Source organism: Borostomias antarcticus (assembly GCF_949987555.1).
Source record: "Borostomias antarcticus genome assembly, chromosome: 9".
Lineage (NCBI taxonomy): Eukaryota > Metazoa > Chordata > Actinopteri > Stomiiformes > Stomiidae > Borostomias > Borostomias antarcticus.
In genome coordinates, this window is record NC_140242.1 from 22,100,462 (window position 1) to 22,124,866 (window position 24,405).

General features: G+C 40.8%; 1 protein-coding gene across 1 annotated transcript in view; it reads left to right on the plus strand.

Annotated features, from left to right (window-relative positions):
• ttn.2 (titin, tandem duplicate 2) overlaps window positions 1-24,405 on the plus strand; it is a gene marked incomplete at both ends in the record, with an annotated part of 185,423 nt that overhangs the window by 34,525 nt on the left and 126,493 nt on the right. The window contains 45 exons of the mRNA XM_084442903.1: window positions 123-401; window positions 580-1,143; window positions 1,400-1,681; window positions 1,774-2,052; window positions 2,151-2,432; window positions 2,536-2,814; window positions 2,902-3,189; window positions 3,296-3,574; window positions 3,683-3,964; window positions 4,069-4,347; window positions 4,439-4,717; window positions 4,827-5,105; window positions 5,198-5,485; window positions 5,641-5,919; window positions 6,003-6,284; window positions 6,390-6,668; window positions 6,782-7,060; window positions 7,148-7,426; window positions 7,538-7,825; window positions 7,917-8,195; window positions 8,473-8,754; window positions 8,918-9,196; window positions 9,318-9,599; window positions 9,689-9,967; window positions 10,056-10,343; window positions 10,462-10,740; window positions 10,834-11,115; window positions 11,222-11,500; window positions 11,648-11,935; window positions 12,069-12,356; window positions 12,512-12,802; window positions 13,107-13,394; window positions 13,525-13,641; window positions 13,732-14,017; window positions 14,118-14,301; window positions 14,447-14,530; window positions 14,771-15,038; window positions 15,153-15,413; window positions 15,847-16,056; window positions 16,160-16,237; window positions 18,308-18,379; window positions 19,403-19,492; window positions 20,066-20,248; window positions 20,477-21,439; window positions 22,760-24,253. Coding sequence (XP_084299029.1) covers window positions 123-401; window positions 580-1,143; window positions 1,400-1,681; window positions 1,774-2,052; window positions 2,151-2,432; window positions 2,536-2,814; window positions 2,902-3,189; window positions 3,296-3,574; window positions 3,683-3,964; window positions 4,069-4,347; window positions 4,439-4,717; window positions 4,827-5,105; window positions 5,198-5,485; window positions 5,641-5,919; window positions 6,003-6,284; window positions 6,390-6,668; window positions 6,782-7,060; window positions 7,148-7,426; window positions 7,538-7,825; window positions 7,917-8,195; window positions 8,473-8,754; window positions 8,918-9,196; window positions 9,318-9,599; window positions 9,689-9,967; window positions 10,056-10,343; window positions 10,462-10,740; window positions 10,834-11,115; window positions 11,222-11,500; window positions 11,648-11,935; window positions 12,069-12,356; window positions 12,512-12,802; window positions 13,107-13,394; window positions 13,525-13,641; window positions 13,732-14,017; window positions 14,118-14,301; window positions 14,447-14,530; window positions 14,771-15,038; window positions 15,153-15,413; window positions 15,847-16,056; window positions 16,160-16,237; window positions 18,308-18,379; window positions 19,403-19,492; window positions 20,066-20,248; window positions 20,477-21,439; window positions 22,760-24,253 — 13,599 coding nt within the window. The remainder of the gene's footprint in view (window positions 1-122; window positions 402-579; window positions 1,144-1,399; window positions 1,682-1,773; window positions 2,053-2,150; window positions 2,433-2,535; window positions 2,815-2,901; window positions 3,190-3,295; window positions 3,575-3,682; window positions 3,965-4,068; window positions 4,348-4,438; window positions 4,718-4,826; window positions 5,106-5,197; window positions 5,486-5,640; window positions 5,920-6,002; window positions 6,285-6,389; window positions 6,669-6,781; window positions 7,061-7,147; window positions 7,427-7,537; window positions 7,826-7,916; window positions 8,196-8,472; window positions 8,755-8,917; window positions 9,197-9,317; window positions 9,600-9,688; window positions 9,968-10,055; window positions 10,344-10,461; window positions 10,741-10,833; window positions 11,116-11,221; window positions 11,501-11,647; window positions 11,936-12,068; window positions 12,357-12,511; window positions 12,803-13,106; window positions 13,395-13,524; window positions 13,642-13,731; window positions 14,018-14,117; window positions 14,302-14,446; window positions 14,531-14,770; window positions 15,039-15,152; window positions 15,414-15,846; window positions 16,057-16,159; window positions 16,238-18,307; window positions 18,380-19,402; window positions 19,493-20,065; window positions 20,249-20,476; window positions 21,440-22,759; window positions 24,254-24,405) is intronic.

Sequence of the window (24,405 nt, forward strand, 5' to 3'; positions counted from 1 at the left end):
ACAATTGGGTTGTGTATTCCACCTTCATTGTTCCTGCTCTGTGTATAATTGATATGCCTGCTACATTATTGTTCTCTTCTTAATTTACTAATTTTATTTTCTTTGTGTTGTGCACAATCCAGTGCCACCTGTTTTCAGATACAAAATCCTGCCTATGGAGATCAATGTTGGGAGCAATGCCAAGTTCGAATGTGAGATTGAAGAAGCACACAATGTGACCTTCAAGTGGTTCAAGTCTGGCACTGAGATTAAACAGAGTGAAAAGTTCAGCATCCTCAGTCGGCAACATACTTCTTCTCTGGAGCTTCGGAACCCAACAAAGGCAGATAGCAGTGAATACACTTGCAAGGCTTCCAACCAGCATGGCAGTGACAGCTGCACCGCCTCTCTGACAGTGACTGGTAAGTGCTCTTTGTGTTTACAGGTAATCTACTATTTTATGAATTACTGAAATGTGTACTGTTTTTGTGAGGTTAAAGACTATTCAGTTTGCAATGGCCAATCATTCAAACATACAGTATGTATGTTAGGCATTTATATCCTGTCTTGTCTTTCTTATGTTTTACCTACTTTCTATAGAAATGTACCCACCAGTATTTGTTAAAAAGCCAGATCCAATGACTTTATATGTGGGTAAGCAAGCAGCATTCCAGTGTGCAGTCACTGGATCCTCCCCTATGGATGTTGTCTGGCACAAAGACAACATTGCCATCACTTCTGGGGCAAACTATAATATAACAAGTGACAAGAACAAATATTCCCTTCAAATTAAAAGTCTTCAGTTGGCAGACCAGGGTGTTTACCTCTGTAAAGCATCCAACAGTGTTGGTATGGCTACATGTAGCACAGAGCTGATGGTGATCAACAAGCCCAGCTTTGTAAAGACCTTTGAGTCCGTGTCTGCAGCTGTTGACAGTCTATTACGCTTTGAGTGCCAAGTGGACGAGGACACTGGAGTGACTGTGACTTGGACAAAGGATGGCAAAAAGATGCATCAAACAATGGAATGTAAACTTGGTTTTGAGGAAAAGATCATAATTCTTGAAATTCCAAAGGCAAAACTAAAAGATTCAGGAAAATATATTTGTACAGCTGCAAATGATGCTGGGAGTTCAAACTGCTCTGCTGTGGTGACAGTGCAAGGTAAGATCTTACATTAAGGTTTACTAGCACAATGCAATTCCTGTGCCCCTTCAGCTCTGCTTTCTGGAACCCTTCTAACTGCTGATTGTATTTCAGGAAAAACAAGGCTAAGTAACCAGTGTTCTTGAAATTAACACTGTGTATGCAACAATATCCTATCCTTTCTTTTTTTCTGGCATACTTCTCTTTAAATGTTTTTTTTAACCTGTTGACAACAACTGTACTACAGTATGTTACCATGAAATACTTCTTTCAGAGCCTCCTACTTTTGTAAAGAAAATTGAGCCAAAGATTACATGGAAGCAAGGCATCACTGCACGATTACAGTGCACAATTAAAGGATCCCCTGAACTCCGATCCAGCTGGTTTTTAAATGACAAGGAGCTCTTTGATGAAGAGAAATATAAAATCACTTTCAAGAATGGTCTTGCTACCTTGGAAATAATCAATCTTCTTGCGTCAGACAGTGGAGACTATACCTTTGAGGTGTCTAATGATGCGGGGAGTGAGAGCTGCAGCAGTCAGATATCTGTTAAAGGTGCGCCACCATTCCATTTTTATCTTGTAGATTATTGTGGAAAATCTCCAGTGACAGATAGTTGTGTAATCTAACATACTCTTTACTCTTAGAGCCTCCTTCCCTTCGTAAAGAGCTGAAAATGGTAGAGGCAGTGAAGGGAACTGCTGCTATGTTGGAATGTGAAGTTGTAGGAACAACACCTTTTGAATTCACTTGGTTCAAGGACAAGAAACCACTGGCCACAGATAAAAAGTACAGGGTGGTCTCTCAGGAGTCCCTGGCCCGTTTGGAGATCTGCTCATTTGGAAGTGTAGATGTCGGAGATTACCAATGTTTTATATCAAATGATGTGGGCAAAATCTCCTCCAAGGCTCTAATAAAACTAAAAGGTTTGTATCTAGCCTAGGACACAAGCACAACCTACAGTAACATTGCTGTAATTTCAGATCTTCTAGACAACTTTGTTAATGACTAATGTTTTGTATAGAACCACCATCATTCACAAAGAGGATTGAAAGTGCTGCAGCAGTTTTGGGCACTGCTTTGAAACTGCAGGGCACAATAAAAGGCTCAGCCCCTATCACAGTCAAATGGATGAAGGACTCTGAAATGTTGAGAGATGATGATCCAAATATAAAAATGGTGTTTGAGAACAATATTGCTAGTCTGTCTATAGCGACCGTTGCCCTTAGCCATGGTGGCAAATACACATGCCAAGCAGAGAATGAGGCGGGGCAACAGAAATGTGAAGCCGCTTTAACAGTGCAAGGTCAGATAATTACTTTTGACATGTTTGTGTAAACACAATGTTTACCCCCAGACTTTTTTGTCTCCTCAAACCTAATTCTACATTCCTTCATTCTAAATCACAGAACCAGCTAGAATCTTAGAGAAAGCAGAGTCCATTAGTGTGACAGTCGGGGATTCAGCATCCTTGGAGTGCACTATCGCAGGAAGCCCAGACCTCAAAGTGAAATGGTTCAAAGATGGAAAGGAGGTGACAGTAGGTCGAAAATACAAGATGACTCTTAAGGATAATATTGCCGTTTTAAAGATACTTTCAGCAGAAAAAGGAGACACTTCTGAATACAAGATGGAAGTGTCCAATCGGGTTGGAAAAGATGCGTGCTCTTGTTCTATCACTGTTCAAGGTTAGATATTCACTTGTGCTTCTTTCATTTCTCTCCATGTAATTGAATAACTTGCAACTTATGTAATAACATGTTCTCATTAAACAGATCGGATAATGCCACCTTCTTTCACAAAGTCTCTGAAAAGAGTCGATGGAAACATTGGTAACAATATCTCAATGGACTGTAAGGTCTCTGGATCTCAGCCCATGACCATATCTTGGTTCAAAGATGACATGGAAATTAAGACTGGAGAAAAATATCAACCTGAGTTTAAAGACAGCTCAGCTCTACTGAAGGTCACCCAGCTGGAGAAGGGAGATGCTGGAGTGTACAAATGCCGGGCAACAAATGCTGCCGGGTTTAAAGAGAGCAGTGGACCATTATATGTCAAAGGTTTAGAAAACTTTAGTCTTCTCTTAACTTTAGACCTCTTTTCAATTTGCTGTACAAAATAGTACTAGTGAGTAATGTACTAACATATCTTCTGAATAACTTCTAGAATCTCCGGTCTTCACATTGAAACCTGACTCCCAAGATGTCATACCAGGATCTTCTGTTGTCTTGAAGTCAGCTTTCTCTGGAACAGCTCCTTTTACTATTAAGTGGTTCAGAGAGGACAAAGAGATATCATCTGGAGGCTCATTTTTTATCAAAAAAGATGCCTCATCAAGTTCCTTGGAGCTTCACTCTGTGAAACCTACTGACTCTGCTAACTACACTTGCCAAGTAACCAACGATGCTGGGAAGGTGTCATGCACCACAATCCTGTTTGTCAAAGGTGCCATATCTTTCCATATGTTCACTAAAATGGATTTGGTGTTATTCCTGTCTTGCAGCGATGCTTCTTACATTGTTTCTTCTAACCATTTCCAAATTCTTTCTGTAGAGCCTCCAATGTTTGTGATAAAACTGGAGACTACAAAACTTGTAACCAGGGGCAGTGCTGTAACGATGGAGTGCAAAGCAACTGGCAGTCCTGAAATCAGTCTTAAGTGGTTCAAGAATGAGATTGAAATCAGATCAGATAACAAATACAAAATGAGCGTGAACAACCTAGTTGCTTCATTGGAGATAGTCAACTGCTCTGTTGATGATAGTGGAGATTATGTTTGTGTGGCATCAAGTGAAGCAGGAAGTGATCGCTGCAGCAGCTCATTGACTGTCAAAGGTTTGTTAAAAAAAAATCTATGTCTGTGAGTTTTCCTACAGTAGATGCTCTACTTATATATGAGAACTTAGCCTGAATATTGTTGTAATACCATTTTCTTGTAGAGCCACCAGTGTTTTTGAGGCCCCTTGAACACAAAGAGGTTGTCAAAGGTTCTGATGTGATAGTGGAAGGACAGGTCTCAGGCTCTGCTCCTTTCAACGTATCTTTTTACAAAAGCTCAAAGATGATCAGAAATGATAAAAGGCACAAGATCAGTGTTAGAGATGACACAGTTGCCCTCCAGATTCTGACACTTGAGGCTGGTGATACTGGAATGTATCAATGCACCGTAGAAAATGAAGTTGGGAAGACATCTTGTGATTGGGAAGTAACACTAAAAGGTTGGTGTTTAAACATTTAGTTTAAATGTATCATACTGTCACTGTGACTTTCAGATTACATGTAGCCTTTATTATGCTTTTCCTCTTCTAGAGCCACCATCATTCGTGCAAAAGATAGAGAACACAAGTTCCCTGGTAGGCAGTGAGATTTCTCTGCAGTGTGTTCTGAAGGGATCTGAACCAATTACTGTGTCATGGCTGAAGGATGACCATGAGCTAAGAGAGGCTGAGGACATGCAGATGTCTTATGACAACAGGACTGCACTGCTGGTCATCACAAATATACAAGCCAAACATGGAGGGAAATATACATGTCAGGCACAGAATCAAGCTGGGAGTCAGAAATGCTCAGCCGTCTTGACAGTCAAAGGTTAGTTGAGACTGAGATAATCTGAGACCAGAGATCTTATCCAAATGGAGTTTGTGTCTGCCTGTCCTGGTCAGATTTTTAACATTTCTCAACATGTTGTTGACCACAGAGCCAGCGAAACTCACCGAGGAGGCCAAGTCTGTCAGTGTAACATTGGGGGATCCAGCTACTTTAGAATGCAGGTTCTCTGGTACCAAAGTCCTAAAAGCCAAATGGCTGAAGGATGGAAGGGAGCTGACTTCAGGTCAAAGATACAAAGTGCAAAGCACTGATACAAGCTCCATTCTGAAGATTCTTGCTACAGAGAAGTGTGATAGTGGAGACTACACATTTGAGGTTTCAAATGATGTTGGACATAGTTCTTGTGAGGCTACACTCACCGTTCTAGGTCAGTTTATCACAGATATTTGAAATCTAGAATTGTGTTTTCCCATGTTCTCTTCAACTGTATATTCATTATGCTATTTTCATTCATGCTAGATCAAATACTAAAGCCTTGTTTCACAAGGAAACTGAACGGAACAGAGAGTATCAAAGGATCTTTTGCCCACTTGGAATGTCTTGTGTCTGGGTCCTTGCCCATAACTATATACTGGTACAAAGACGAGAAAGAGATCAAGATCGATGAGAAGCACAAATGCACATTCTTTGAAAATACAGCATTTCTGGAAATCACTCGTCTTGATAGTGATGACAGTGGCAGCTATACCTGCATTGCTAAAAACAAAGCAGGCAGTGACCAGTGCTCTGGTGCCTTGCTCGTGAAAGGTTAGAGTGCATTTCATATTTTCTGTATGGTGACTTACATGATGGGCTATACCAAAATAGTATGACTGATAACTCTGGTTGTAATGTGCATACATGTGTATAGTATATGGACAGGCAAGTGAGAGCTAAATCATAATGATGTCTTCCCTCAACAGAACCACCAAGTGTTCTTGAAAAACCTGAATCACTGGATGTTGTGCCTGGATCAAAGGTTCAGTTTAATGTCCTTGTGTCCGGCACTCCACCACTGACCATTAAATGGTTTAAGGATAAGAAAGAGATTCAGTCAGGTTCTGACTGCTCTGTGATTAAGGATAACACCTCAAGTTCACTGGAACTCTTTTTTGCCAAAACCTCAGACTCTGGAAACTATGTCTGTGAAATACAGAATGATGTTGGCTCTGCTGTTTGCCAAGCAACTCTCTTTGTCAAAGGTATTTATTGTCCTTTATCTTTATATCTGTGTGATTAGTTACACTTCTGTCAATAATAGCTATAATTTCCTTTCATTCTATAGAGCCTCCAAAGTTTACTCGAACCCCTGAAAGATTGTCTGTGGTGAGACCAGGGCAGAGTAAGATTTTTGAGTGCCAGGTGACTGGCACTCCTGAGATAGACATCTACTGGTTCAGAGATGGGAATGAAATCAACCCTAGTGACAAATACAAGATGTCCTATGTCAACTCCTTGGTGACTCTAGAGATTTACAGTGCTGAAACAAAAGATAGTGGAGTTTACTACTGTGAGGCCCGCAATGAGGCTGGTAGTGAAAGTTGCAGTATGGAATTGAGAGTGAAAGGTTAGTTGTAATTTGTTTTGTACCAAATCAAGAACAATTGGAAGCTTTCAAACATTTTGGAGATTCAGATCTAATTCAATTCATTCTATGTTCTATCTATCTCAGAGCCACCATCCTTTGTAAAAGAATTAGTCCCTTCAGATGTTGTGAAGGGCTCAAATGCATCTTTTGAGTGCCAAGTCATTGGGACTTCTCCGTTTGAGATTACATGGCAAAAGGATATGAAGGAAATAAAATTGAGCACAAAGTACAGTTTTTCACAAGTCAATGACATTTTGAGACTTGAGGTGCAGAAATGTGATGTAGCGGATGTTGGTGAATACCAGTGCACTGTTGCTAATGAGGTGGGAAGCTGTTCTTGTAGGACTACACTACAGATTAAAGGTTAGTTTCTTAAATATGCCTTTACACAACATCATATACAGTACATCATGGACTATTTCTACTTGCTGTGATAGTTGACAACCGCAATTAATGTTTGATCGATTTGATGATAGAACCACCATCATTTGTGAAGAAGATCCAGGATGCTGCCACGGTGTTGGGCCAACTGGCTGAATTTCAGTGTGTTGTGAAGGGTTCACCAACCTTATCTGTGCAATGGCAAAAAGATGAGAGCTGGATCTTGGAAGATCCTAAGATTGAGAAAACGTTTCAAAATAATGTGGCAACTCTAAAGATTCCTGTCTGTGAAGCCTTTCACAGTGGGAAATATACCTGCCAGGTCCTAAATGAAGCGGGACAAGACAAGTGCTTAGCAACCCTCATGGTGCAAGGTTTGTCTTTGCTTTTAATATGTTGAACAATTATTAATTTAGATTTTTTGTTTTCTAACAGAATATTCATCTTATTATGCATTTTAGAGCCTCCACAGATAACAGAGAAACCAGAGATGGTAAAAGTGACAGTTGGAGATCCAGTCAGTTTAGAGTGTAAAGTCTCTGGCTCTCCTGAACTCAAAGTGAAGTGGATGAAAGATGGCAAAGAGCTCCAGTCCAAACCACAGCATAAGCTAAGCTTTGAGAACAATATCAGTAGCTTTAAGATTCAGTCTACACAGATGGAAGATGGAGGGGATTATGTCTTTGAGGTGGCTAACCACATTGACACCTGCCACTGCAAAGTCAAACTGGTTGTACTAGGTTGGTGCAAATCTTTCATATGGACAATTCAGCAGTTATGATATTCCAGTATACTGTATATGAGCTTAATGTTGTTGTAATGGTTGTTATTGTTATTGATTGGTAAAACAGAGCAAGTTATCCCCCCAAGCTTCATCAAGCCTTTGATGGACATCCATGAAATATTGGGCTCATTTGTTCAAATTGGTTGCAAAATATCAGGATCACTTCCCATTTCTGTGGAATGGCAGAAAGATGGGAACATAATTTCTAGTGGTGGAAAACACAAGATTCTCCAACATGATAATGCTGTGTATCTGGAGTTGGAGCTCCTTGAGAGAGCTGACGCAGGCACCTACTCATGCAAACTTACAAACACAGCAGGGAGTTGTGAATGTAGTGGAGCCCTGAGGGTCAAAGGTCAGGACAACTCTAATATTATTGGTGTCTTTATATCACTCTTGTGGTCACCGTGACTGCTCATTAACCCAGTTTATGGTGTTTTCTTCAGAGCCTCCCAGCTTTGTGCTGTTGCCTGAATCCCAGGCTGCCCTCCCAAACACCAATGTACGTTTTAAGAGCACCTTTAAAGGAACACCACCTTTTACAGTGAAGTGGTTCAAGGATGACACTGAACTTATGACCGGACCGTCATGTTTTACTGGACTGGAAGGCCTATCATGCTTCTTAGATCTTTACTCAGTTGGAGTTTTGCAAAGTGGAGTTTACTCATGTCAAATTAACAATGAAGCTGGTTCGGCAAGATGCAGTGCTGATCTAATGGTGAAAGGTTGGAACTCTTTTTCTCAACTCTTGCTCCTTCATCTTTTTTTCACAGATCCTGCATTGTCACAGCTCATATATTTTCACAGCTCCATCAAAAATGGCCTGCATTTTCTTTCTAACCCAAATTATGCCATCCATCTCTAACAGATTATCACCTCATCATCAACATCATCTGATCTTTATTTTTCTATTTAGTTTTACAGATCATCACTGCTCTGTAATCATTCACTGACTGTTTATTTGCTTCCATAAGTTAACATGCTTATATTTTGACTTTGCAGAACCCCCTGAGTTTGTCCTGAAACTACCACCCACTAAGTTTGTGAAGCAGTGCGAGCCTCTTCGTCTTGAGTGCAAGGTCACGGGTGCCCCCTCCCTGCAAATGACCTGGTTCAAAAACGACAATAAGATAACTGATGGTGGTAACTACAGAACATCATTTGTTGACTCAGTCGCAGCCCTTCAGCTGCTTTCCACACAATTTGATGACAATGGAGTCTACACCTGCGAAGCCCAGAATGATGCTGGAAGCATAAGTTGCAGCACCACTCTTACTGTCAAAGGTTAGCCATCGAAAGACTGCCTGCATCTTGATCATGTTCTATTTTGGATCTCAGTATCTCATTCAAAAGCCTGTCAGTGAAAAAATAATTGTTTTGGTATGAATACAGTTTGCTGCATGTAACAAACAGTGCAAGCTCAAAGTGATTCTCCAATCTTTTTTAGACCCTCCATCTTTCCTCAAAGTACCACAGCCTATTGAAGGAATGAAGGGGAAAGATGTCAGCCTGTACTGTGAACTGCATGGTACAGCACCCTTTGAGATAACTTGGTACAAGGAGAAGAAGCGTCTTACAGAAAGCAGAAAGTACAAGATGGTGAACGAAGGTAGCTCTGCTACTCTTCATATCATTGGACTAGAGGTCTCTGATGCTGGTGAATATGAGTGCAAGGCGACAAACAGTGTAGGAAGTGAAACCTGCCAAGCCACAGTTAGACTCAGAGGTCAGTAGGATTGTGGACTCCTTGGATCATTTGCCAATGAATTATTTCTAATTTTCAGCATTGTATGACTGCTCCAATCGTTGTTTCCTTTTCCCTCTGTACATGTTTGTTCTTTCTTCAGAGCCACCAACGTTTGTGAAGAAGTTATCTCACACGACAGTCATACTTGGTGATGAGGTGACTCTGGTGGCCACTGTCAAAGGCTCTCAGCCAATGACTGTCTCTTGGGTTCAAGATAAAGATCACATTCTCAGGGACGGTGACAACCGGAAAATAACCTTTGAGAATAACCAAGCCACTCTTAAAGTTTTCAAAGCAGACTCAACTACTGCTGGAAAATACACCTGCCAAATCAAAAATGATGCCGGAGTTGTGGAATGTTTTGCTAACTTGACTGTTCTAGGTTTGTAACATTCTATTTTTCTTTGCAGTCTTTTGTTTTTAAGTTCCTCAGGTTTGTAAGAACAATTGTGCTCATTTATTGATTTTCAGTGCCTGCAAAGGTAGTGGACAGACCTGAGTCTTTCAGTGTCACGGCAGGTGATATCGCTGCTCTAGAAGTCACAGTATGTGGGACACCAGAGCTGAAACCAAAATGGTTCAAGAATGGTGTTGAGCTCGCCTCTGGCAAGAAGTACAAAATCTCCTTCTCAAAGATGATCTCCAGCCTGAAAGTGCTGTCAACAGAGAGAATTGACACAGGAGAGTACACATTTGAGGTTAAAAACGAGGTTGGCACTGACCTCAGCAAAATCAACCTCACTGTCCTAGGTTGGTGGCTTCTTTCTATATGTGGTATGATTTGACATATGTGTGTTTTGTCTGATGCTCTGGTTACTAATCATATCCTTCCAAACAGATAAGATCATACCTCCTACCTTCACAAGGAAACTGAAGGATTCTAAAACGATTGTTGGAAAACCTGGTGAGATGGAATGCAAAGTGTCTGGTTCCTCACCTTTCACTATTACCTGGTACCATGATGGAGAGGAGATCAGGAGTGGACCAAACTATGAATTTACATTCAGTGATAACACTTGCATACTCAAAGTTCCCACTCTTAAGTTGTCCGACTCTGGAGTGTATAAGTGCAAAGCTGTGAACAAAGCAGGATCAAATGAGACATCTGCGTCTTTCATTGTGACAGGTCAGTAATAATGCAGTTTGCATGTTCTTTCTTGGGCTTTATCATGACCTTTGATAACTGTTTTCCACCTCTACTGTTGAAAGTGTGGAGCCTGAAAGAAATGTCTTTTTATGTTTAGAACCTCCCTCTTTCGTGGTGCAACCTCAGCCAATGGAAGCAATGCCTGGCACAAATGTTATTTTCTCAGCCATCGTTAAAGGAAGTTCCCCCCTGAAACTCAAATGGTTCAGGGGCAGCACAGAAATTGTGTCTGGAAGGACCTGTGCAATTGCATTACGGGACAATAAAGCCACTCTGGAGTTATTCAAAATTGACAAATCCCACGCTGGAGAGTATACATGCCAGATCATTAATGATGCTGGGAAGGAAAGCTGTCCAGTTAACTTGTCTGTGAAAGGTTGGTCACTATAATGTACCGTAAGTCACACAGTAGATGTTTCTTATTAACCTGTAAGAATGTGATCTAACTAATCTCTGTTGTTTTACTCAGAGTCGGCACGCTTTGTTAAGAAGCTGAAGGACCTGTCTGTTGAGAAAGGGAAACCACTGGTACTTGAGTGTACATATACTGGAACCCCAAAGATCTCAATTAACTGGTCTAAGGATGGTCAACAGATATTTGCCTCTTATAAGTACAACATCACAACCACAGAGAGCTCCTGTATCCTGGAGTGTTTGAACACTGATGACAAGGAGGCAGGAGGCAGATACTCTTGTGAAGTATCCAACGATGCTGGACATGACACCTGCAATGCACAAGTGTCCATTTTAGGTTTGTTACCCTTGACCCACGTGGTAACTGTATGGACTGTCTTATATGCTGTTGATTTTAACAAGCGTTGACCTTTTGACTCACTGGTGTATGCATGTCACTTTAGAGCCACCCTACTTCATTGAAAAGCTGGAGCCAATGGAAGTGACTGCAGGTGATGCAGTTTGTTTGAAATGCCATGTTGGAGGAACTCCTGAAATTAAAGTGTCTTGGTTTAAAGCTGACGGGAAGATTAGGTCCTCACCCACCTGCAAAATAGAATATTCCAAAGGCACTGCTTGTTTGAAGTTAAGCAAAGCAGCCAAGTCAGATATTGGTGAATACACCTGCAAGGCAGAGAACAGGATAGGCTCTGTCTCCTCAAGCTGCAGACTCAATGTACAAGGTGATGCCCCTCTTTTATTTAGGAATTTTCATATCTCCTGACATGCGCATTTAACTCTTAATCTTTTATAATTTCATCACCCAACAGTGTGAGCAAATGTCAGACAGAATTTTACAGCTAATTGTTTATTTAAACATCTTATTCCAGAGGCAAAAACGCCACCCTCCTTCCCAAAGAAAATCACAAGTCTACAGCAGACTGAGGGCCAGGCAGTCAGGTTTGAGTGTCGTGTGGCTGGGTCCTCTCCCATCGAAGTCTCTTGGCTCAAAGACGGTGAACCTCTGAGACACAGGGATGAATACTCCATGTCTTATGATGATAACACGGCTGTGCTGGAAATCACCAAGGGAGAGATGAGACACTCTGGAGAGTACACTTGTGTTGCTACCAACAGTGTTGGAACAGCCTCCTGTAGAGCCAAACTCACTCTTCAAGGTCTGTCTCTTTTCGATAAGAGAAATGATAGTTTGCTTGCAGAGAATGTGCTATTCGAATTAGCCAGTATCCTACTGTACATAATTAATTTGAAGGTTTGTTGTATTCTCCAATTCTTTCATTGACCTTTTAGAGCCAAGATACCCCCCTGTATTTGATAAAAAACTGTCACCCCAGGATGTGTCAGTAGGGGACCGAGTTGAGCTGGAATGCCACATGGCGGGGTCAATGCCAATAAAAGTCACTTGGTCTAAGGATCACAAAGATATTCGATCTGGGGGAAATTACAAGATGTCCTGCGAGAATAACACCCCTCACCTTACTATTCTGAAGGCTGATAAATCTGACTCTGGACGCTACTTTTGCCAAGCTTCTAATGACATTGGGAAGGACTCTTGTTCCACAGACATTACAGTGAAAGGTATCAGGCCTGTGGCTGGCAATGTGACCATTATGGCCACCTCTTCTATTTCTATTGAATCTTAGGAATTCTGCTTAAGCCTCTTTTGAATTCTCTTTTCCAGTTACTTGTTTAATATTATCATATAATAACTATAAATACTTTTCCATTTCCAGAGCGCAAAGTTCCACCAGCCTTCACCAAACTGCCTGCAGAACATATTGAAGACACACAGGGCAAGGTGGTGAAGATAGAGGGTCGTTTATCTGGATCCCAGCCCATGACCATCATGTGGTATAAAGATAACAATGAAATCCACAACTCTGATAAGTATGAAATGTCCTTCAAGAGCAATGTGGCTGTGTTGTGTATTAAAAACTCCCAAGTCTCAGACAGTGGCAGGTACAGCTGCAAAGCCACCAATGAAGCTGGAACTGCCTCCTGCCCAGTCTCAGTTGATATTTCTGGTAAGTTTCTGACATAGTGCACACTGTTATTGTGTGTATTGTGAATTGTTTTACGCTGGCTTATGTAATGAGTGGATACTGAGACCATCCCTTAGTCATATCACCCTCATTTATACCATTGGACCAATAGGGCAAACTTAGATAGACAGTAAATACATTATTGATCCCTAGGGGGAAATTATTGTCTTACAACAGTAAGGACAGCATTTGAGATTACAGTATGTCCTACAGTAGATATAGGGTTACCTCAAGTAATGTTTGTTGAAAATGAAATATATTTTCTGTCTCCTTTTTTCTAATCCAGAGCAAAGGAAACCTCCAGTATTTGATGTCCCTCTCAAACCTGTGACTGTAAACGAAGCAGAAAAGCTAAGCCTTAGATGTCATGTTCATGGATCCCTGCCCATTAAGATTCAGTGGATGAAAGACAGGAAGGAACTGAATTCCTCCACCAACACTAGAATCACATTTGTTGATGGCACTGCCTGTTTGGATATCAGTCAAACATCCAGAACTGATGCAGGGGACTACCTCTGCAAGGCTACCAATGCCATCGGTAGTGAATTCTGCAAGTGTAAAGTGACAGTGAAAGGTACTATATTCATGACAACAGTTAGTTCGCGCTTCATAGACAAACTCTGCAGTTGGGTTTTAGATTGTTGGAAAAGGTGTTTTAGCTGATGATCTTTAAAGAAATATAGACATTCTGAATGTTATTGCAGAGAAAGCTGGAGCAGCACCTGCGCCAGCTGAGGCGGCCCCTGCAGCAACCACACCCACTAAGAGACTGGACAACTTGTTCTTCATTGAGGAGCCCAGGGGCACCCATGTTTCTGAGAGTGAGTGGGATAAACAGAGGTTTAGATTTATACTTAAATAACATATTTTCATATCAAGTGACAACATAATGAGCTTGTTTTCTTTTTCAGAGGGCACTGCAACATTCATTGCCAAAGTGGGAGGTGATCCCATTCCTAATGTGAAGTGGATGAAGGGCAAGTGGAGGCAGATCACTCATGGTGGTCGCATATCTATTGAGCAGAAGGGCCAGGAGGCTAAGCTGGAGATCAGAGAAGTGACTAAATCTGACTCTGGCCAGTACAGATGTGTGGCCTCTAACACACATGGAGAAATAGAATGCAACACTGACCTGAATGTTGAGGAAAGGAAAGATTCTGCTGTTCTTGAAGGAGACTTAAGAGCAAAATTAAAGAAGTGAGTGAATGTTTATGCATGAGGAAGTTGATGAGTTAACTTTCAAATTGCACGATAAACTCCAAATAACATTCTCCACTCATCTTCTTGTTTTCTGCAGGACTCCATCCAAACAGAAAAGCCCACAGGAGGAGAAAGACATTGACATTGTAGAGTTACTCAGGAATGTGGACCCTAAGGAGTATGAGAAATATGCTCGCATGTATGGAATTACTGACTACCGTGGCCTCCTTCAGGCCATTGAGCAGCTGAAGAGGGAGAAAGCTGAAGAAAGTGGAAGACTGGTAAATATATCAATCATGGCTTCATAGAATGATGAATCCACAGTAAACAGAAAACATCATGGACAAACTGCATATTCTTGATATTCTTCTCCCCATGAGAAGTGTTACTGTTACCAAATTGAGTCTGTGATTTTATGTGATTTAGGAAGTGGATCGTGGAGATAGAGAGTCTGAAGAGGACATGGCCAAACTTGTGGCTGATTTACAGAAGAGAATGGAGCGTACTGAGGTAGGCCTGATTGTACTAATGCAGTCAGACCACACTCTGGTAATGACAGCAGGAATGTTTGATTTCACTGGGGGTATTCTGCTCTGGCCCCATGCACCTACCAATACGTAGATGTCCTTGTGATCGGAAATTGACATTTGAGCAGACAACTCTCTAAGGATACCTCAAAACCACAAAAGTTTCCAAACCACAACTGACATATTTACCGTGTATTAAAGCTTGCCTTTTCTTTGCCTGTAGCCTGTCACTGTCATAAAGGATATAGCTGACCAAACCACAATCACAAATAAAGAGGCAGTGTTTGAGTGTGAAATCAAGATCAACTACCCAGAGATCTCCTTGTCCTGGTACAAGGCAACACAGAAACTGGACAATAATGACAAATATGAAATCAGCATTGTTGGTGACCGCCACATTCTGAAGATCAAGCAGTGTCAGACCAGGGACCAGGGCAACTACCGTGTGGTTTGTGGCCCACACATCTCCAGTGCCAAACTGACAGTGATGGGTGGGTATCTATGGATTTTGTATTTCTTATATTGTTCTAATAGCGAATGCCACAAATACAGCTCTCATGGTTCATTGGTAAATGGCATGCACTTTTGTTCTCTCTGTCTTTCAGAAGCTGAGGTTGAAAAACATCTTAAGGAAGTTGCGGGTAAGGAAGGGCAAACATGCACGCTGACTTGCCAGTTCTCTATCCCTAATGTCAAAACACAGTGGTTTAAGAATGGGAAGCTTTTAGAACCAAAGGGCAGGTTCTCATTTGAAGTGAAAGATAAGATTCAGAGACTCTGCATCAAGGATCTGAAACCTGAGGACCAAGGACGTTATACCTGCAGATATGATAACCTTGAGTCAACTGCAGATCTCTGGGTGGAAGGTTTGTATAGATTAAATCAAGCTAGAACTGGTTGATGTTTCCACCATTACTAACCTCTTTTCAACTTCATCCCAAACAATGATTGGGATGAAGTTGAAGTAATAATGAAGTTGAATGAAGAAAATTCAGTTTTGTTTATTTTTTCTCTTTTTTGCACTATTCATTTTTTCCAATTTTCTCTTTTTTGTGATTTCCTTCTTTCTATCACATAACATTTCCCAACTGCCATACTGGTGATCTTGAATGCTTCAACCAATATCTCATCCTCACTTTTTTCTTTCACCTGTCCTGTCAGTCCATCATGGACAGTGAAAACATTGTAACATCACAACTACTTTGATGTTTTCCACATTGCAATCGCATTCAGACATGCTCTGACATTTCAATTGTCAGGATACCATGACATTTATCATTCACTTGTTGTCTGTTTTAGCTGAACAAATTCATTTCACCAAACGTATCCACAACATTGAGGTGAATGAGCGTCAGTCCGCCACCTTTGAATGCGAGGTGTCCTTCGACAATGCCATTGTTACATGGTACAAAGACACTTGGGAGCTTAAAGAGTGCTCAAAGTATAACTTCAGAGGTGAAGGGCGACGACACTTTATGATCATCCGCAATGTAACCTCTGAAGACGAAGGTGTGTAGTGTTGCGTCAAATAAAATTATTCCATACTTTTCTCATCTCCCTGATCTATACAATATGAATTGGCATTAAACAATCTTCATTACTAATCCCTTAGGCGTTTACTCAGTGATTGTGAGATTGGAACCCAGAGGGGAAGCTAAAAGCACAGCTGAGCTTTACCTATCAGGCAAAGGTCGGTACAGTTAAAAACGAACACTTTTCTAGCTGTGTGCAACTGCGTAATTCAGCTTTTAATATTCAACTTTCCTTTTTCACAGAAATTGAATTAGCAAGGGTACCTTATGGTAAGTATAGAATTTTAAACCTCTCCCTTTCTGAAACTCATCCCAATTAGAGAAGACATTGCTCCTCAATTGGCATTTAAATAACTTGCTAACATGGACATGCCCCTGATATTGAAATCAAATTCAATACTCTTTAGATGTCCCAGATTCCTCAGTAAAAGGGCCTGATGTGCCTTCCTCGGTTACCCTCCAAGGTAAGAACAGGAAATTAGAAGTATTTACTTTAATGAACAAAACTATGCAAACCTTAATTCAAACTCAGTACATTCACGTCTTTTTGAAGAGTCCTCTGAATACTATCATTATGAAGAGGAGATGGAGATGAGAGGTAGGCCTATGTGGCATTGCACCTCGTCTTTTATGTTTTTAATGTCTTCCAATCACCATCACCATCATCCTAATTACATAACTCATTGACATCCACTATTAGTTTTGGGATTAACATCATGTTTATAGTACGTTTTTGGACCCCAAATGACTCACAAATTACATTGTGTGCTAGCAATTCTGCTGAAGCCAGTATATGTTACTTGTGTACATAATTGTGATAAATCATAAATCAAGCTGTTCCCGTATGGGGCTCTGCTGAGTCTGCTTCGCAAACAGAAAAGTGGACGTTGTGGGGAGGATGTGTAGTTTTGTTGCAACTTGCAATGTATCGCTATCCCTAACCATTGCAATTTTCCTCTTTTCTATGCCTACTCATAACCCTTTGCTTACCACTCGATTTTCACACAGGCACATTATTCAGGCTTCTGCAGAACTGCTACCAAAATATAATTTGTGAGATATTGGGTTGGGTTTTTGATAACTTAACTATCTTCACATGTACACTTTTGGACACATTTATATAACTCTTCATACATTGCACATCATCTACATTATTGTTAACATTTTACTTATTTGATATAATCTTATAGTATTAAATCCCTTAATAGAACTCAACACCATTGCGTCTTTTTTTTTTAAGAATCATCTGAATACTATCATTATGAAGAGCAGATGGAAAAGAGAGGTATACATGTAGCATTGCATTTTCAGTTTCTTAATCTTGTGTTTCCATCACCATTTACTATACTTGGTCATTTTTAGAACATAATTTACTAATGTCCATTCAGTGTTGTGGGATTTACGTAATACACCTATTAATTGTCACCACCAACTACTTCACCAGTAGCACAGTTCAACACCAATTCTCTTCATGTTGTCATGTGTGTCTGTCTTCACATTTTTGTGTTTGGTCACATTCTAACATCTTCAACCTTGTATCATGACCTAACAATCATTCCTTTGTGCTCCCAATCATTTATCATATTCATAGCCTTATTTGTAGACGCTTTCTCATTCAAATGTTACTCTTCACTAGAATATGCCAGCTGGAAAGAAGAAAGAGTAGCACAGGAAGTCTCTTCCACTAAAGGTATTCCATAGTTCTTGATAGTTACAGCTAATCCACAGTCATACAGTACCTTGAATCTTGTGTAATTTGTACATTTGTAAATTTCTAATTTGTAAATTGAGGATTGAGGTTCATCTGTAATGATCATAATATTGGAGCTGGCAGAAACATTTAACTGTGACTGTACACCATACATTACACGTGACAAACAAAATAATCTTGAATTTCTTGAACCCTTCGATCATGATAACTATTTCAAAACTTGCTACCACGTGTGTAGTAGAGTCACTCTTTGAACATATCTTTACATGAGCTCTTTTCATGTGGTTGTTTGACCTGGGTGTACAGTTGTGTTTGTGTATGTGTGTGTGTGTGTGTGTGTGTGTGTATTTGTAACCAATATATACAGTACACGTAATATCTTCTTCTTCTTCTTCTTTTTCTTTTTCACATCAGGGCAGTGATTTTCTTCTCTGTTTATTGCCATTATTTCTCTCTGTACTGTAGGTATTGTTCCTAAATAGGCAACAAGTCTAATTTATTCTCATTGTCCCACCAGCTGCTAGAGTCCCTGTGGACGAATCTGTCCAGAGCACCAAAGTAGGGATGAGGGAGGAAGTCCCAACTAAAGGTATTGGAAGCTTCTGCCTGTTTTGGCTTTTGTTGTTGTTGTTGTTGGTGGTGGTGGTGGTGCTGTTGTTGTTGTTGTGGCAAACAAATATGTATCTTGTTGATTAACTAAACACCTTTGCAGCTTGGATGTTGTTGTCTAAATTCTTACTTAATTTTGGATTGTGCTGTCACACTCTTTTATTATGAACTCTTAAATGGGTAGTTTATTTGTGGCTTTTTTGTCTTCATTGTTCTGTTTATTGTCTGTGTATTACATGTGTCTCCCTACCATGCATGGTGTTCATCTTAGGCTGAGTTTTGCTATTGTTTAGATTTAAGAGTCTAAAACAATTGTCTCTCAAGTTCCTGAGGCTTCCAAGAAACCTATGGGCAAACCTTCTAAACCAGCTGTACAGGAGGCACCAGCACCAACTAAAGGTATCAAAAGTCCTCTCTTGTGTTTTGTCTTTCTTAAAATGTATTATTGTTTAAGGAGGTGATTTATAAGCCATCCCCTGTTATTACATTATCTTGTAAGTTTATTGAGCATTTCCTGTGGTAAATGTTTTCTACCTGGGTCTGAATGGTTGTATCCTTTGTAAAGTAACCTTCATTGCTGTATGCATGGTATGTTCTTATTTGTGTCAATTTACCCTTCCTGACATGCACGTGAAGTTATGATATTGAATATTCACTCACTTTACTGATATTTCCAAGTACCTGAAGCCAAAGTGACAGTAGAGAAGATCTCTGCAGTAGTTGTTCCAGACAAAAAGGAACGTCCCTCTCCCACAGGTACAGTTGCACAAAAATGTGCCCATTTAATCATCTCGTTTTGTTTGTAGTGTCTGTTTATGTTTTGAAATTGAGCTGTCAATGTGTTTTGTTTGACATTGTGGGATTGTATTTTTTTTTTAATGAAACCTTGTTTTGTCATCTTATTGTGTTCTTTTGCAGTATGTTTTATGTTTTGCTGTGCATGACTTCCAACAAAATATATGTTCTCATCTTTGTGTGCTGATGTATGTGATATCTTGCAAAGAACCAGAAGAAGCTAAGAAACCTGTCCCAAAACCTGCCATTGTTCCATCGGTCCCAGGCGACAAACCAGAAAAGGTCCCTGTAAAGAAAGGTATATTGTGTTTTTCCATTTGTTTCAATGTATCTACCACTGTTTCTTGGTTTGACTCTGTCCTGTGTGTTTTACATGTCTTAAAGCCATGTTGTCATCTTATTGTGTTCTTTTGCAGTATGTTTTATGTTTTGCTGTGCATGACTTCCAACAAAATATATGTTCTCATCTTTGTGTGCTGATGTATGTGATATTTTGCAAAGAACCAGAAGAAGCTAAGAAACCTGTCCCAAAACCTGCCATTGTTCCATCTGTCCCAGGCGAAAAACCAGAAAAGGTCCCTGTAAAGAAAGGTATATTGTGTTTTTCCATTTGTTTCAATGTGTCTACCACTGTTTCTTGGTTTGACTCTCTGTCCTGTGTGTTTTACATGTCTTAAATCCATGGCTTCATGACCCTTACTTTATCTTCTATTCAGCTGCTCTCTTCCCCGTTTGTCACTCTTCCACATGCGTTGACTGTTGTCTTGGTTTGTAACAACTTGTCTTAATCTTGCCCATGAAATGTTTTCATTCTTAATGACCCATATTATGTTGTTGCTAATGTTGTTGCTAATGTCTGTGTTGCCTGAAGATGTGCCTCAACCTGAGCCCAGACCAGAGCCTAAAGTGGCACCTCGGATTAAGGCTGAACCTGATCCAATGCTTAAACCTGGGATTTTGGCTGAACCTGAACCCATGCTTAAACCTGGGATTAAAGAGGAGCCTGAACCCAAACTTGCACCTGCAAAGAAACCAGTGTCTCCCCCAGCTAAAGGTATTTTCTATCTACTCTTATTGTGTGATACAGTATCAATTACTTAGAGTAGACTCTGCTTCAACCTGATCTCTCTTTGTCTTTGTGTGATTGTTCAGTATGTTTTGATGTTTGTTTATTTAGCTTCTATTGCAGAAGCGAATCTTTTATCTGTGTGATTATACTGTATGTACCCATGGATTACTTTGATTTGCACAAAATCTAAAACAGCATGCATGTTATTTTAAGTCCCTGATGGGGTCAAGAAACCTGTGACTCCAAAAGCAGAACCTGCATCCACAGAAGCAGAACCAACCGTCTCCAAACCAGAACCAGCAATCCATAAACCAGAACGAGCAGCTGCAAAGCCAAAATCAGATGTCAAGAAACCTGAGGTGGCAGTTAGCATGCCAGTCCCAGAAGCATCAAAACCTGAACCTACAGTTGCAAGACAAGAGCCAGCAAAAACCAAACCTGAACCAGTAATCTCCAAACCAGAGCTAGGAGTCAAGAAACCTGATGTGGCAGTTAGCAAGCCAGTGCCAAAAGCCTCAATACCTGAACCTGCAGTTGCAAGACAAGAGCCAGCAAAGACCAAGCCTGAACCAGTAATCTCCAAACCAGAGCTAGGAGTCAAGAAACCTGATTTGGCAGTTAGCAAGCCAGTGCCAGAAGCCTCAATACCTGAACCTGCAGTTGCAAGACAAGAGCCAGCAAAGACCAAGCCTGAACCAGTAATCTCCAAACCAGAGCTAGGAGTCAAGAAACCTGATGTGGCAGTTAGCAAGCGAGTACCAGAAGCCTCAAAACCTGAACCTGCAGTAGTAAGACAAGAGCCAGCAAAGACCAAGCCTGAACCAGTAATCTCCAAACCAGAGCTAGGAGTCAAGAAACCTGATGTGGCAGTTAGCAAGCCAGTACCAGAAGCCTCAAAACTTGAACCTGCAGTTGCAAAACCAGAGCCAGCAAAGACCAAGCCTGAACCAGTAATCTCCAAACCAGAGCTAGGAGTCAAGAAACCTGATGTGGCAGTTAGCAAGCCAGTACCAGAAGCCTCAAAACCTGAACCTGCAGTTGCAAAACCAGAGCCAGCAAAGACCAAGCCTGAACCAATAATCTCCAGACCAGAGCCAGAAGTAACAAAGAGAGAACCAGCCGTTTCCAAGCCAGAACCAGCAGCAATTGCACCAAAGGAGGTTGCCTCAATGAAAGGTACAGTAAGTGACTCTCGTGAGAGAGGCTGCTATAGGCTTTTCTTAATCTTAATCTATACACTGCTTTTCAACATACTTGATTATCCTAAGGGACTCTTACGCTTGTGTGACTTAATAGTAATTAATGTTTGTTCTTCTGTTGCTTCTTGTGTTGTGTTGAGTTTGGAATACTTGTCTCTGGCTTGCTTTAGCACACAGACCTTTTTGATAATCATATACTCTTCATTTTGCTTTTTGCTATTGCTAATGCTTATATCTGCTAATGCTGATGGCTGTGCTATCATTCTGATTCTTACTGAAAATATTCTTTAGGACCTAAGTGGCCAAAAATGACAACATTACTGTTACTAATTGAGCAGTATCCACACGCTTGTCCATCTAAAAAGCTCTATGATTACATAAAATGACACCATCCCCTCAACCGAAGATAAACACTAATCACCATGCGTGTCTTGTTACTGTATGTATGGGGATCCATCTGGATTCAATGTTTTGTCTGTGTACTGTAGATACTTTCTGTTTCATTCTTATCATGACACATGAATCTAATAACATGCATGTTCTTTTAAAGTGCCAGAAGCACCAAAAAAGCAGATAACTACACACCCACCAGATACCGTCCCCCCAAAAGCGGATCAAGATAAGGTAGCATCTCAGAAGAAGCCTATCACAGCCAAAGGTACATGAGCTGTCAGCCTTGAAGCCTTGTTTTAAAGGCTTTCAATGGTACTCTTTCTCCTGAGGCTTTGGTCAACAAGTTGCCAAAGCCTCTCCATGCTTGAAACATCACTGTCTGATTGTTAACTGTGTTCTCGTTTGATTTTGTTCAACTTCTATGAAAACAATTTACATGTTCTGTGGGTTTCTTGCAAGTCTTTGTCCTTGTTGCGTGTTCTAGTTTTGTTGATTTTATTGTTTTTACTCTCTTTGCACTCGATAGAGTGTGGTTTGTACAATGTCTGTCTTACTGTATAATAACTCTCTTGAACATCTTTACATACCTGTAAATCTTTTAACAAGCTTTAATGGTCTTTGAAGTTACTGTGGAGGACAAAACACCAGGGCCTCCAAAAGCCACCAGGAAACCTATTACTACTCCAAAGCAGGATGCTACTCAAAAAGGTACCTTTGTGTAGTGGATGTGTGCTTCTTAACAAATGGTGTCATCTTGCAGTCTTCTTTGGCCTATTGGATACACAACATGATTGGTTAACTTAGCTCTCAGGTTGGCATAGGCTGATAATAACAATATGTGTAAAGTAAAGCCACTATGGCATTCTGTTCTGCAATGCCTTATGTGTGCTATGTTTATTTAAAGGGGAGCCTGAACCAAAACATATACCTGCAGACAAGGTGCCTCAGCGACAGCCTAAAAAAACATTTGAGAGCATACCTGAAAAAACACCTGAGAGCGTGCCTGAGAAGATACCTGAGAGGGTACCTGAAAAAACAGCTGAGAGGGTGCCTGAGAAGATACCTGAGAGGGTACCTGAAAAAACAGCTGAGAGGGTGCCTGAGAAGATACCTGAGAGGGTGCCTGAGAAAAAAACTAAAAAAATACCTGAGACGGTACCTGAAAAAATACCTGAGAGGGTGCCTGAGAGGGTACCTGAAAAAATACCTGAGAGGGTACCTGAAAAAATACCTAAGAGGGTGCCTGAGAAAACATTTGAGAGGGTACCTGAGAAAATACCTGAGAGGGTAGCTGAGAGGGTGCCTGAGAGGGTACCTGAAAAAATACCTGAGAGGGTACCTGAAAAAATACCTAAGAGGGTGCCTGAGAAAACATTTGAGAGGGTATCAGAAAAAATAGCTGAGGGCTTACCTGAGAAGATACCTGAGAGGGTGCCTGAAAAAACATTTGAGAGAGTGCCTGAGAAAATACCCGAGAGGGCTGCTCAGAAATTACCTGAAAGGGTACCTGAAAAAATATCTGAGGGAGTACCTGAGAAGATACCTGAGAGGGTGCCTGAAAGAGTACCTAAGAGGGTGCATGAAAAAACACCTGAGAGGGTGCCTGAAAAAACATTTGAGAGGGTGCCTGAGCAGATACCTGAGAGGGTACCTGAAAAAATATCTAAGATGGTGCCTGAAAAAACACCTGAGAGGGTGCCTGAGAAGATACCTGAGAGGGTACCTGAAAAAATACCTGAGAGGGTACCTGAGAGGGTGCCTGATAAAACATTTGAGAGGATGCCTGAAAAGATACCTGAGAGGGTACCTGAAAAGATACCTGAGAGGGTACCTGAAAAGATTCCTAGAAGGGTGCCTGAAAAAACACCTGAGAGGGTGCCTGAGAAGATACCTGAGAGGGTACCTGAAAAGATTCCTAAGAGGGTGCCTGAAAAAACACCTGAGAGGGTGCCTGAGAAGATACCTGAGAGGGTACCTGAAAAGATTCCTAAGAGGGTGCCTGAAAAAACACCTGAGAGGGTGCCTGAGAAGATACCTGAGAGGGTAACTGAGAAGATACCTAAGGGAGTACCTGAGAAGATACCTGAGGGAGTACCTGAGAAGACACCCCAGAAAATTGAACCTTTACTTGAAAACATAGCTAAGACAGTGCCTCAGAGGGTACCTAAAAAAGCATCTGAAAAACAACCACAAAGGGAAGAAGAGAGAATACCTGATGAGAGGGCACCTGATGAGGTGGAGAAAGTGCTGGAGAGGAGGAGAAATTTGACTGATAAGACACGAGAGCAGGTACCTGAAAAGATGGCGATGAAAACACCTCAGAAGGTACAAGAGAAGATCCCTCAGATGGTAGCTGAGGCTAAGCATAGAAAAGAGATGGAGGAAACTCTTAGCAAAGGTACACTAGAGACAAACTTGATTATTCTTCACTTTTCTTTTGTTGTGTGCTTTTTGTGTGTGTTTGTGTGGACTTGTACAATTCAGGATTGATAGCCCAATCTGAAACCCATTGAACAACTTGAGTTTCATTAAGACCAACTTAAACAGCAT